General features: G+C 58.7%; 1 protein-coding gene across 5 annotated transcripts in view; it reads right to left on the bottom strand.

Annotated features, from left to right (window-relative positions):
* Positions 1-2,002: 2,002 nt before the first annotated feature.
* OGDH (oxoglutarate dehydrogenase) overlaps positions 2,003-13,799 on the bottom strand; it is a 39,781-nt gene continuing 27,984 nt past the window's right edge. For all 5 annotated transcript variants that reach the window (XM_036327159.1, XM_036327162.1, XM_036327163.1 and 2 more), the window contains 18 exons: positions 13,044-13,198; positions 12,803-12,949; positions 12,398-12,488; positions 11,992-12,171; positions 10,987-11,115; positions 10,675-10,854; positions 10,285-10,437; positions 9,701-9,803; positions 9,467-9,595; positions 9,046-9,196; positions 8,600-8,727; positions 8,344-8,522; positions 8,156-8,227; positions 7,716-7,844; positions 7,244-7,316; positions 3,186-3,349; positions 2,951-3,105; positions 2,003-2,871 (listed from right to left, as the gene is read on the bottom strand). In XM_036327159.1, the coding sequence (XP_036183052.1) occupies positions 2,751-2,871; positions 2,951-3,105; positions 3,186-3,349; positions 7,244-7,316; positions 7,716-7,844; positions 8,156-8,227; positions 8,344-8,522; positions 8,600-8,727; positions 9,046-9,196; positions 9,467-9,595; positions 9,701-9,803; positions 10,285-10,437; positions 10,675-10,854; positions 10,987-11,115; positions 11,992-12,171; positions 12,398-12,488; positions 12,803-12,949; positions 13,044-13,198 (2,439 nt within the window). In that variant the 3' untranslated portion in view covers positions 2,003-2,750. The remainder of the gene's footprint in view (positions 2,872-2,950; positions 3,106-3,185; positions 3,350-7,243; positions 7,317-7,715; positions 7,845-8,155; positions 8,228-8,343; positions 8,523-8,599; positions 8,728-9,045; positions 9,197-9,466; positions 9,596-9,700; positions 9,804-10,284; positions 10,438-10,674; positions 10,855-10,986; positions 11,116-11,991; positions 12,172-12,397; positions 12,489-12,802; positions 12,950-13,043; positions 13,199-13,799) is intronic.

The raw sequence follows: 13,799 nt of genomic DNA, 5'->3' as shown, positions 1-13,799 counted from the left end.
TAAAGTGATTAATTACCCGCCTGGCACTTAGTTAAGGGGTTTTATTCCCTCCCTAACTTCAGGGGAAAATCCCTACCTGGGGAAACAACCTTTCTCAGAGAGGTGACCTTGGTTAAAACACATAGTGCCAAGAAGGTGACCAAACATATTAAGAACAGGATGCCATATATGCCAGGTCCCTTGAAACAGATGCTGTGCAGATGTTTCTTCCCTGCAGCAAGTGTCAAGCAGCAAGGATGGACCAGCTCCCGGCATGTAGTGATTTCTCACAGCACTCAGGGCAAGATGAAACCCAAGTCCCCCCAGGCCGGCCCTCTCACGTCCTGCTCCTGTCCTCACTCACTGTGCTCCAGCCCCCAGGGACAGATGCCAGCCTCCCCAACTCCTGGTATCCCACGTCCTGTGCCTTTTCTTGTCACTCCTTTCCCTATTTCCTTTGGGTCAGTTTGGGGCTCAGGACTTTGTATTTTTTTAAAACTAAATGTTGCTGAAACCGGTTTGGCTCAGTGGATGGAGCGTCGGCCTGCGGACTGAGAGGTCCCGGGTTTGATTCCGGTCAGGGGCATGTACCTGGGTTGCGGGCACATCCCCAGTGGGGAGTGTGCAGGAGGCAGCTGATCGATGTTTCTCTCTCATCGATGTTTCTAGCTCTCTCTCTCCCTTCCTCTCTGTAAAAAATCAATAAATATATATATATTAAATATATTTTATTGATTTTTTAGGGAGAGGGATAGAGAATTAGAAACATCAATGAGATCGATCGATCAGCTGCCTCCTGCACGCCCCCCAGTGGGGATGTGCCCGCACCCAAGGTACATGCCCATGACCGGAATCGAATCTGGGACCCTTCAGTCCGCAGGCTGACGCTCTTTCCACTGAGCCAAACCGGTTCGGCAATAAAATGTATTTTTTAAAAAAATAAATGTTAATACATCTTTTTTGTATCATTATTTTTTAAAAAATATATTTTTATTGATTTCAGAAAGGGAGAGAGACAGAAACATCAATAAGAGAAAATCATTGACCGGCTGCCTCCTACACAACCCCTACTAGGGATCGAGCCCACAACCCAGGCATGTGCCCTTGACTGGAATTGAACCCGGGACCCTTCAGTCCGCAGGCCGACGCTCTATCCACTGAGCAAAACCAGCTAGGGCCAACTTTGTATTCTTAAAAGTTGAGGGGATGCCTGGCTGACATGGCTGTGGTTGAGCATCGACCTATGATGGCTTGATTCTCGGTAAGAGCACATGCCCAGGTTGTGGGTTTGATTTCCAGTGTGGGGCATGCAGGAGGCAGCCGATCAATGATTTTCTCTCCCCCCGTCTCTCCTTTCCTCTCTGAAATCAATAAAAATATATTTTAAAATATTGAGGAGGGAGACTTTGGCTTCCAGGATCCCTAACTGGGGCCGAGTACAGGCCCTGGGCACACAGGACACCCGCCTGCACATGGCCACCCTCATGCAGGACTGGAGGGCTGTCGGGCAAGCAGCAGGGAGCATGCAGGATAAAATAGATTCTGAAGAGGCTTCTAGGGCAAAGGATTCAGGTGTGGCCTCGAGGACGGGGTGACCATCAGGAGTTCCTGCTACTGGAGAGGACCCCATGTCCACGCCCAGGCCTTTCCCTGAGCTCTCCCTCAGGGCTGGTCCCGGAGGCTAAGGCTGACCAGTTGTGGGCTCAAACTGGGACTCAAGAAGGGACCCTGGCCCTGTGGGGATGGGGACCCTGCTGGTGTGCCCGCTTCTGAGAGCCACTTGGGCTGGCTTCTGGGTGGGGATGCTGACCAACAACAGGTGCCCAGGGGACCCACCAGGCCACACAGAGAGACCAGGAGCAGGGGAGGCTCCGAAACTGAACCCGACATGATGTGCACGGATGGCGGGCAGGCCAGGCAGGAGGAGGGGTGCGGGCCTGCAGGCACATGAGCACAGGCGTGGGGGTGAGGGGCAGGTGGAGGCCTCAGGAGAAGGCGGCAGAAAGAATGACTCGCAGACAGGTTCACGGATAACTTAGTTTACAAGTCAAGCCAAATGCAACGCAAAGTGTTTTCCTTTTTTTAAACCAAAATAAATAAATCAGATCTGTCCCTGTGACAGGTGAGGGGGAGGCCCTGCCTCGCCCCCCTGACAGCTTTGGCACAGCAGAGAGAGAATTCCCAGTTGGGTCTCCACGGTGCCGAAGGGGCCAGGAGAGAAGTCTGGGCTGTGTGGGGCCGAGGGAAGGTGGCCAGGGAGCAGGACCGTGAGACCCGTGGCCGCCCTGGCTGTGGGCCAGGTGGAGCTTTCTGACCACCCTCCCTCTGGCCATGCATTCCGGGACCCTCTGAGAAGTGCAGCGGACACTGGAGAGCGGGCCTGCCCTGTCAGCTGCCCCACCCACTCCACAGGGCCTCTGAGGGCGATGGCTCCTGCCAGGTGTCGGGCTCCACCCAGGAAAAGCCGCCCACCTGGTGCCAGTGCAGGACCCCCTGCTGGGTGGTAAGCCCCATGGGGCTGTTCCTGGGGTGGAGCTGGGCGTGGGGCTGGCCGACCCTCCCAGGATTCCTGCAGGGCGCCCTCTCCTCCAGCTCCCACAGCCTCTGAAGGCTGCTCAGTAGAGAAGCTTGGAGCCCGGGCGCCGGCCGTGAGGACAGCAGCAGGCTACTAAGGGGCGAGGAGTGTGGGCGCGCGGAGGCACTATGTATTCTTTAATTGAGAAGCGAGGGCAGTGGTGGGCGGAGGCTGTGGCCCAGCGGCCAGGCAGCATCTACGAGAAGTTCTTGAAGGCATCCAGGTCGAAGGCCGTGTCTAGCAGGCGCTGCAGCTCCGTAAGGTGGGTCTTCTTGTTGCCGGTGGCCGGTGCTGCCGCGGGGTCTCGGCCAGCGTACCTGGGGGGACAGAGCAGTGATGTAAGGCCACCCGAGGGCCCGAATCCCTTGCCACTGGTCCCCACGCGGCGGTGCCTACCACACGGGTTTGGCCCGGTTGATGGTGGTGCGCAGCCGGGGCTTGACGTAGTCGTAGTAGCCCTGGTTCTTGTGCTCCTCCTGGCACCAGGCCAGGTCGGCGTTGGGGTACTTCTGCACCTCCTGCAGCAGCAGGTCAAAGGGGAACGGCGACAGCTGGGGGAGAGGGGCTGGTCAGGAGGACGTTCAGAGCAGCGGCGAGGTTGGCACACCGGCTACCGCACCCCTGCCCTCACCTGCTCGATCCTCGTGATGGCCACCTGCTCCACCATGTCCCGCGCTTTGCGCTCGCGGGTGAGGTCGTAGTACACCTTGCCGGTGCAGAACAGGAGCCGCTTGACGTTCTCTGGGTTCTGGGCTGCAGGGCCATCTTCTGGGATCACCCGCTGGAAGTGGGTCCCTAGGAGAGAACCCGGACCTGGCTAAGGACACCCAGTGTCTGCTGCCCACGCGAGTGAGGGACCACACAGCAGAGCGGCAGGGCTGACGCCAGGAGCCCTTGGATGCCCTGGAGTTTTCCAGCCAAAGGAGGCCTTGGGAAGCACATGCAAGGAGCAGCCTGTGGGCGCACGGTCAGCCTTGGATGGCGGACGACCCCGTCCACCCTTCAGAACAGACTTCAGGGGCCCCTATGTCTAGAAAAGCACCCCGTGGCCATCTGCTCCGACCCCTCAGGAGCTCACAGACACTGGAACTTTCCACACAGCCCTGCCAACAGTCAGGAGCTCAAGGCTGGGATCAGGCCCAGGGGACAAGGCTGACCTTGGGAAGCTGCGTCCAAAATGAGGCGCTCACTTAGCGAAAGGAGCGAGGACCAGAAGGAAACCACCTCCAGGTGATAAAGGCCAGATCAGAAAGCCCACAGCGCGCACAGTGCTCAGTGGTTCAAGACAGAAAGCTTTTCTCTAAGGTCAGGAATGAGGGCGTCCACTCTCACCACCTCTACTCAACACTGTGCTGGCAGTCCAGCCAGAGCATCGGGCAGGAAGAGGAAATAAAAGGCACCCAAACTGGAAAGAAAGAAGTAAAACTCTGTGTAGATGACACGTATTACGTGTAGGAAATCCTAAATATTCCACAAAAAAACATCAGAACTAAGAAACACACTCAACAAAGTTGCAGGATAGAAAATTCAACAACCAGAACTCAGCTGCAGTTCTGTATACTAACAAACAACCCAAACATGAAACTAAAAGAACAACTGCATTTGAAATAGCACCAAAAAAAGAATAAACACTTAGAAATAAACTTAATCAGGAAGGTGGAAGACTTATTCTTGAAACTACCAAGTATGCTGAAATAAAGACCCTAATAAGTGGAAAGACACAAGTTCATGGACTAGAAGACTGAATATTAAGATGTACATATACTCAAAGCGATTTACAGATTCAATGCAATCCCTATCAAAATCACATTTTTTTTTTTTATTTTTTGCAGAAAGAGAAAACTCCATCTCCTAGAGACCCACTTCCAGTGGGTGATCCCAGAACTCAGAAAATGTCAAGCCATGCTAATGTTCATGGAATCTCAGAGGATCCCAAATAGCCTCAACTGTCCTGAGAAAGAACGAAGAATCCAAATTCCCGATTTCACAACAGAAAGCACACTGTAAAGCACAGCGGTCAGCACAGCGTGTCCTGCCTGGCAGGCGGTCCTGCCTGGTGGGCTGGGCTTTGTCCCAGGCACTGAAAGGCTGCGCTGGACTCCCGGCCAGGGCACCCAGCTCCTGTTTTATGTGATGTCATGATAAGGAAATGTTCCGTATCCAAAACAAATAAGCAAACACCGCAGGTGGACCTGGCATCAAGACAGACCTGCAGACCCTGGGGTAGAACAGAGCCCAGACCTAAGTCCTCACATCTGCGGTCAAGTGACTTCTGACAAGGTGCCCAGACCACTCATGGGCAAAGGCCAGTCTCCTCAACAAAAGTGCTGGAAAAACGGCATATCCACAGGCAACAAAGCTGGACCCTTACACCATAGGCCAAAACAACTCAAACGGTTACAGACTTGACCGAGAGCCAGAATCACAAACTCAGAAGAAAATACGGGTGAAAGCTCCACAACGCTGGCTTTGGCAGTGATTTCCTGGAGGTGACATCAAAGGCACAGGTAAAAGCAACCAAAAACAGACACATTTAACTTCATGCAAATCAAAAAATTTTATGCATCCAAAGACAATACACAGAATGGAAGAGAAGAGTCGCAAGTCATGTATCTGACAAGGTATTAATATCAGCATACAGCCCTGGCCGGTGTGGCTCAATGGATGGAGCGTCGGCCTGTGGACTGAAGGGTCCCAGGTTCGAATCTGGTCAAGGGCACATGCCCGGGTTGTGGGCTCGATCCCCAGTAGGAGGCAACCAATCAATGATTCTCTCTCATCATTGATGTTTCTCTCTCTCTCACCCTCTCCCTTCCTCTCTGAAATCAATAAAAATGTATTAAAAAATATATACCAGCATACAGAGAGAACTAAATTGAGCAACAAAACAACACCCAATTAAATACTGGGTGAAGCCCTAGCTGATGTGGCTCAGTGGATAGTGTCGCCCTGCGGACTGAAGGGTGCTGGGTTCGATTCCAGTCAAGGGCACAGGCCCAGACTGCTGGCTGAATCCCCAGCAGTAGGGGGTGTGCAGGAGGCAGCTGATTCCTGATTCTCTTCCATCACTGATGTTTCTATTTCCCTCTCCCTCTCTGAAATCAGTGGAAACATATTTTAAAAAACTGGGTGAAGGACTTGAACACACTTCTCCAAAGAAGGTGCGCAAACAGCGATAAGCAGAGCAGATGCTCAACGTCCTTATCATTAGGGAAATGCAGACCCACGCCACTCGAGAGGCGCCTCAGGCCCTCAGATGCTATGACACAAAAACCAAAACCCACGCGCTGGCCGGATGCAGAGACGGAACTGTGCCCCGCTGTGCACGTGAAACGGTGCGCCACCGCCTGCACCAGCCTGGCGCGCCTCTGAAAATTAAAACCGCAACTACCCACCACCCAGCAGTCCCCCTTCTGGGCTCTGATCCACAGACCTGAGCAGGGGCTCGAAGCACCTGTGCGCCAGGCTCCCAGCGGCCGAGGTGGAGATGGCTGAGCCCATCGAGGATGAGGGTGAGCGCCGCTTAACAAGCACCGAATGAGACTGAGCACCGAACAGCTCTACCAACTGACTTATTTTTCTTCAATAAAGTTGCATTAAAAAAAGGATACATTTCTCATGCATTGCAAATGAAATACCATGTTTTTTTGTTACTATTTTACTCTAGTGTTTTACTTTTTGGTTGTATCAAACTTGTGCATTAAATATAATCATATTCTTTAAAAAAAAAAAAGGATAAAGGATAAACCAAGTGTGGTCCATCCACACGTGGACTATTGCTCAGCCAGCCTTAAAAAGGAAGGAAACCATCAACAAATCAATAAATAACAAGTACTGGCGAAGATGTGGAGAAAAGGGAACCCTAGTACATTGTTGGTGGGAATGTATACTGGTGCAGTCATTATGAAAATAATTATGGAGTTTCCTAAAAAAAAAAATAAATATGGACCTGCCATTTGACCCAGAAAAAAAAAAAAAAAAAAAAAAAAGGAAGGAAATCGGACAAAGTGGCTGGACCTCGAGGACACGATGCTGATGGACTAAGCCAGATACTTCATGACTCCTCATGGGAGGTCCCCCAGAGTCAGACTGAGAGACAGTAGCTGGGGTGCAGGGCTGGGCAGGGAGGGGGTCAGTGTCTGAGAGGACCAAGTGTCAGTTTGGAAGAGGGGGAGCTCTGGAGATGACAGAGGTGGCCGTACACTTAACTGGGTAAGATGGTACGTTAACCAGATGATAAAATATTCAACAAACAAGAGGTTTACCTTGACTGGAGCCGAAAGGCGGCCCCACGGCTGGGAGGGGGTGAGCTCCCTGGCCCTGAGCCAGGGGTGTGGGGCCTCACCCCATCCGTGAGTGGCAGGTGACACAGTAGCCCTCCCCTACAGGGCCTTTCCAGTCCCTGGGGGTGACCTGTGCAGCCTCAGCAGCAGCACCTAGGGTGGGGTGAGCTCTGAGCTCAAGCCTCACTTTCCTGCCTCTAAGGTCCTGGGAGGCTCCAGGCCACAGCGCAGACCTGGGGAGACGTGAGGCACACCTTGGACCAACGTGCACACAAGCTCAGACGTCTGGGCTGTCCTGTTCGGGGGTCTTTACCCAACGACCCAGAAGTGGCACGGGTCGTAGTGGAGGCAGCGGGAGCTCCAGCCCCAGAGCACAGGCAGGACCCCCCTGCCCGCCTGCACCCACCTGGGAGCATCTCGTCGAAGCTGGTCCTGGCCTCGGGGTGCCGCAGCAGGGACTTGGGGGTGAAGACGATCAACTGAAACACAGGACCACAGGCTCAGGATGGACCAGATCCTCAGGTCCCAGGAGGGTCAACAAGAGGGGCTGCCCTCCCAGCTCTGTGGTCAGGACCAGCCACAGGTCAGGAGCGTGAAGAAGGGGAAGGATGAGGCCGTTCCCTTGCCCGCCTCTCCTCGGCTGAGGGGCTGGGCCCTGCTGAGCCAGGCGTCTGCCCGAGTCACCCCCCACCCCCCAGGAAAAAGCCCTCCTGTCTGGCGTGCTGCCTGTGGCCGGTGTCCGTGCTGTGGGCCTGCGTGGCCTTGCAGTTCAATCTGCAGCAACAGAGGTGCTCTCCCTCTGTGCTCCCCGTCTTCCAAGCTCCGTGCCCCACCCACCACCACCCATTCCCACGTCTCCGACAGGGAGAGCCCCTGACCGGCTTCCGGAAGGGCAGGAGGATCTGGCGGCGCAGCACGTGGAAGAAGTTGCCGGGCGTGGAGCAGTTGACCACCACCCAGTTGCAGTCATAGAGCTGACTTATGTCGAAGTTGTCCTCCTGGAGGTTCTGCAGGGAGGACGGAGCTCAGAGACGCAAGGGAGCTCCGACCCTGTCCCCACTCCGCCCCTGGCTGCTGACCAGGCTGCCTGGCCAGGAAGCCAGGCCCCACCTCCACCCGCCCTCCTCCCGACAAGACTGACTCCTGGCCATTCAAGTCCGATCAGCGGCTCGTTCCTTAGGGCATCTGCCTGCATCGGACACAGAGCAACTCCCCCGGCTTCCACGGCCACACCTGCTCTGAGCCCTCGGGAAGCCTCACTGGGGGAGACCTGCATCGGGGCCCCTGCACCCTCCCTTGGCCACGGCACCCCCCTCACCGGCAGGACGTCGGGGTCGTCATTGCACATCTGCAGGAACCGCTCGGGCCTGGCGGAGGAGTGCTCTGGGCCCTGGAAGCAGATGCGGTTCAGCCCCATTTCCATCTCCACACACTCCAGGGCTCCCTCCTGCTGGCAGCGCCCCCTTCTCCTCCCTCCCCCATGGCATAGGGCGGGGCTGAGCTCACCATGCCCTCCATGCCATGGGGCAGCAGGAGCACGATGCCATTCTGTCGCACCCACTTGGCCTGCCCGGGGCAGATGAACTGGTCGATGATGCACTGGGCCGTGTTGTGGAAGTCGCCAAACTGGGCTTCCCAGAGCACCAGGGCATTGGGGCTGGCCATGGCAAAGCCCAGCTCAAAGCCTGCAGACAGGAAGGGCGTCAGGAGGGAAGGGGCAGGCGGGGAGCGGGGAGGAAGGGGGGGCAGGGGCGTCGCTCACCCAGGACCCCGTACTCCGACAGCGAGCTGTTGCACACAGTATAGGGGGCCTGGTTGGGCCACAGGTGGTTCATGGGGATGCAGGTCTTCTTGTCCACGTTCTGGTCGTGCAGCACGTGGTGGCGGTGGCTGCGTCAGACAACACAGGTGAGCGGCAGGGCCGCTGCCTCCACTCGACAGCAGACCCATGCCCGTCCTAACAGGAGGCTGCGCAGGGGGGGGCAGCACAGGCAGGGGGGCGAGGGAGGGGGTGGCGCGCAGGGCGTGGGGGGGGGCAGCGCAGGCAGGGGGGCGAGGGAGGGGGTGGCGCGCAGGGCGTGGGGGGGGGGGCAGCGCAGGCAGGGGGAGCGTGTCCTGGGCTGAGAGAGGCCCTAAGGCCGTGCCATGTTTCCTGGGAGAGAAGCAGTGACAGCCCTCACACCCCCACTTCGAGGGCCTGGCGCTCACCTGAAGGTGCCACGCTCCACGTCCTGGCCGCTCAGCCGGATGTGGATGCCTTCCTTCAGCAGGGAGCCGAACGCCATGTACTCCGCCAGGGCCCAGTCCACAGTCCTGTTCTTCACCAGCTCCCCGCGCGTCTTCAGGATGCGGCTCAGCCCTGCAGACACGGTGCTCACTACCCGCCCGCCTCCCACGATACGAGCAGCCGCGCCAGGAGTGGTGAAGGGGCGTGTGGAGACCAGGCCAGGGAGGGGCTATCACAGCCCATCCTTCCTCCACGGCTCCCAGCGAGGACCACACTGGCAGGAGCGAGAGGAGCCAAGGGCTTCCTGCCTTCCACCACCCACTGCCTCGGACAGGCCGGGTCCCAGGCAGGTGAGAGCGGGTCCCTGGGCCCGCCCCGTGGCTCCCGAGTCACAGCCCTCACCTCCGTGGATGGTGAAGTTCTCCACCGGCACGGAGCTGGCCACGCTCCCGATGTGCGTCAGGACCTCCTCCTCCAGCCCCGTGGAGGGGCAGGTCATGCTCCGGGGCTGCCCATCCAGCGTGAAGAAGCCTAGGGCAGAGGCACCCGCTGACGCCCCACCCGGCTCCCGGGACACTGTGGAGCGGCCTGGGCGCTCCCGGGAGGGGCTGGGTCCGTGGGCGACACCTCACTCACCAGGCCAGGGCGAGTCCAGCCAGTGCTTGATGTGCAGGATCTTCTCGTCCTTGGAGCGGGCGAAGGCCTCCTCGCAGATCTTGTCGTACTTGGAGATCTCCTCCTGGAGGGGTGGGCGCCGTGTCAGGGGGCGGCAGGCAGAGCCTGGCCTCGGCGCTCCCCACACACACCTCTCAGATCCATGTTGCCCATGGTCCCTTCTCCACGTGGGCAGATCCTGCCACTCTCCCATCCTAGTCCAGGTCTGGCTCTCACGCTGATGCAGTCACTCCCCACCCGCCGCAACCCCGACGGAGCCCGGGCACCCTCCCCAGAAGCCCCACTCCCACATCTGCCACGAGCTGCTCTGGGTCAGCCTCCTTCTGAGCACCTAGGACCCACCAGGCACACAGCCCCTCCCCACCCCCCCAGCTGGACCTGCACCCGCCTCTCACCCCGCTAGAAAGTGGGCGGGGCCGTGGCCCACGCGGAACACCCATCCCCACAGTCCTCAGGCGGGCGCCCTACCCCTGCCCCCATCAGCGGTGAAACGCTGCAGGCGAAGCACTGCACATCCCCAGGGCAGCCAGCAAGGGGTGACACACCTCGTACTCAGGCTGGTTGACCACGCCCTGTGCCACCAGCAGCTCCGCGTACTTCTGCAGCACCGGCTTCTGCTTGCGGATCTGCTTGTACATGAGCGGCTGTGTGAACATGGGCTCATCCATCTCGTTGTGGCCGTTGCGCCGGTAACACACCTGGGGACAACCAGGCACCAAGCGTCAGGGGCCACGTGGAGGGCGGGCTCCGAGAGGTCCGCCTCAGCCCGCCTCCTAGAAGGAGGGTCCTGCCCCGCTTCCGGCACACCAGGCTGCTTTGCCTCAGGGACAAAACGGGTGACCTGAGAATGTCCTGGCGGGACAGGACCCCGAGTCCCTTCTCCCACAGCTGACGCCTGCGGGCCGGACACTCGAGGGCAGCAGGTGACCACTCACCAGGTCCACCACCACGTCCTTGTGGAAGGTGTTCCTCCACTCGGCAGCCACCTTGCACACGTACATGACGGCCTCGGGGTCGTCAGAGTTCACGTGGAAAATGGGGGCATTCACGACCCGGGCCACATCAGTGGGGTAGGGTGAGGAGCGGGCCATGCGGGGGTCCGTGGTGAAGCCGATCTGCAAGGGGACACAGGCTGCTGGGCTGGGCGTGGGATGGTGGGGGTGGGGGGGCTAGGGGCGGGGCCAAGGACAGGGGCGTGGCTACGCTGCTAGAAACTGGGGGCCTTGGCTGCCTTCTCCCGGGGTTACCTGGTTGTTGACCACCACGTGGACAGTGCCGTGGGTGGTGTAGGAGGGCAGGTCACTCAGGTGGAAGGTCTCGTACACGATGCCCTGGCCAGCGAACGCGGCATCCCCGTGTAGAAGGATGGCCATGACCTGCAGACCCACAAGGAGACCACAGACCCAGTGTGGCACACTGGAGGTTAAGCCACAAGCAGCTTTTCTAGCAATGTGTTCTGAGGTCCCTCCAAAGCGAGAAGGAAAGTACAGGGGCTGGGTTAGGAACCCTTCCAAAATCTCGCCTGCCCCACATCCTGCATGGTCCTGGGCCCTGGGTCCTGAAGGTCCCTCCTGACGACTCGGCAACGGCCCACTCCACACCAGGACAGGCCTGCGCTGACCGCCCCACGCCAGTGATCAGCTTGGATCCCCAGTGCCCGTGGAAAGAACAGTGGCAGAGCCGTGGGGGAGCCTGTATCTTGTTCCTCAGCCCCCTCCCAGGCTGCACGGGAGACAGCTGCCACGTGACATCCTCCCTGTGGGCCTCCCTCTCTGTGGCAGGCGTCCATCTGAGCAGGAACCGATCCTGTTGCCCGCCAGCAGTTTCTCTTCTGATGCCCAAGCACAGGACGCACAGACTCCGGTCTGCGAGGCAGAGCCCTGCGCGCTGGCCTGGTCCCACCTCTAGGTCTGACCCTTCATCCTGGCCCATCTTCCACCGGCAGAGACCTCCCTCCGCCCACCTGCCAGCGCCTGCTGTTGTGCAGATGTACGGAGGGGCTGTGTACAGGCCAAGGAACCCAGGCTTCCCACGGCACCCCCCCGTCCAGTCACGCCTCCCCCCTCAGGCCACTCGCACCTCGAAAGGCTCCCCGCCCGCTCAGTGAGAGCACCTGTCCCTCAGGACGTATGCAAGGCAGGCTCCGGCCCAGACCTGGCGCCGTGAGGGCAAACCAGCCCACAGGCAGGACGCCCCTGCTCTGCCCCCAGCCACTCCCGGGCTCTGCGGGTCCAGCAGCCCTGTGGCCGCACCTTCTTCCCCTCGGTGTCCCCGCAGTAAAACTGTTCGGCCTTGGTCTTGCCCATCACCACAGGGTCGGCGGCCTCGAGGTGGGAAGGGTTCGCCACCAGCGACAGGGTGATGTTCCTGTCGGTCACACGGTTGATCCGCCGGTGGTACATGCCCAGGTGGTACTTCACGTCCCCAGAGCCCTGAGGACAAACAGGGAGGCTGGGTCCCGGCAGCACACGGAGCCTGCGTGTCCCCCCCACCCCAGACTCCTCTGAGAAGTGTGGCAGGCTCTGCCCAGGACGGCGCCTGGTGGGGGCTGCCGGGCCGCTGCACGGGGACGCCACCCTCCATCCCCCGGAAGCTGGCCTGGCAATTCCCCGCGGAGGCAGTGCCACACTGGCGTTCCTGGGGACACCAGTGCCTCACCTCGTCGGCGGCCTCCAGCTTTGAGTCAAACTGACAGAAAATCTGTTCCAGCTCCTTCCTGATGACGTTCGCCAGCACATTCAGCCGCCCCCTGGGACACACGGGGTCAGGGGTCAGCAGGCCCCTTCCTCCTCCGAGGGACAGGCAGCACCTTGGTTTGCTGCCCGAGAGGCGGGGAGGCCGACGAGGGGAGGCTGCTGGCACCCGCAGCCCTCGCTCAGGTCAGCGGCCTCTGCTGTGACCCTCAAGGGCTCTGGCTTTCACTTCTATAGGACACAGCACCAGGCCAACACGCCTGCCTGAGCCACCTGTGGCCTCGGGCGGGACGGTAACTGCAGGGCGAGGGGTGCCGAGGTGGGTAAGGGGTGCGGGCGGGCGAGGGGCGCCCCTGGGCGGTATCGGTACCTGTGCGGCATCCCCATGATCACTTGGTCCACACCGTTCTCACTTGACTTGTCAATGATGGTCTTGAGGGCCGGAATCAACACCTCGCAGCCTTCTAGGCCAAAGCGCTTCTCGGACGACCACTTCCGCTGCAGGAACTCCTCAAACCTGGACGGAGCCACGGCCTGAGAGCAGTCCAGGGCCGACCGCTCCCCAGGGCTGGCATCCCACCCGGCTCAGCCCCGCCCAAGCGCCTCCCCACCTGGTGGACCGCACGAGCCTGGCCAGGAGAGTGCGCTTCTCCTCATTGGTGAACTGCATGACCCCCGGCGTCTCGAACTTCCGCCGGATCCACTGGCACTGCTCCAGGTCGTTGATGAACATGAACTCCACCCCGATGTGCTGGCAGTAGGCGTTCTGTTCCACAGCCAGGCGCAGTGGGTCAACGCCGCTCAGCCAGACACCTCCCTCCCTGACCCACCGAACCGTGCACGTGCCTGTCTGTGTGTGTGCGTGTGCGCACGGGAGGTGCCCTGCAGGTCAGTGCCCACCAGCTCCCCAAGGAGGGAGAAAAGAAACTGGGAGGACAAGCGAGAAGACAGCCCTGTCTGGACAGGGCACTGCCGGGCAGCTTCGGGCCTCTCACATCTGAAATAGTCTCCCACTAGATTGGAACCCACAGAAATGTTTCCTTTCTTAGGTTGACTATAAAATTAAAAACTATAGATTTTTATCTACAAAATAGCAAAAGTAATTTCCTTTCCCTTACATTTAAAGAAATACATGCTGGCCCGGCTGGCGTGGCTCAGTGGTTGAGCATCCACCCATGAACCAGGTCAGGGTTCAATTTCCGTTCGGGGCACATGTCCAGGTTGTGAGCTCGATCCCCAGTGTGGGGTGTGCAGGAGACAGCCAATCAATGGTTCTCTCTCATCATCGTCGTTTCTCTCTCTCCCTTCCTCTCTCTAAAATCAATAAAAATATGTTTAAAAAAACAAGACTAAGAAAAACCCAACGA

The sequence above is a fragment of the Myotis myotis genome, unplaced genomic scaffold (assembly GCF_014108235.1).
Source record: "Myotis myotis isolate mMyoMyo1 unplaced genomic scaffold, mMyoMyo1.p scaffold_m19_p_11, whole genome shotgun sequence".
Taxonomy (NCBI): Eukaryota; Metazoa; Chordata; class Mammalia; order Chiroptera; family Vespertilionidae; genus Myotis; species Myotis myotis.
The sequence above is the reverse complement of the archived record's forward strand: the minus strand, read 5'-3'. Positions and strand labels throughout refer to the sequence as shown.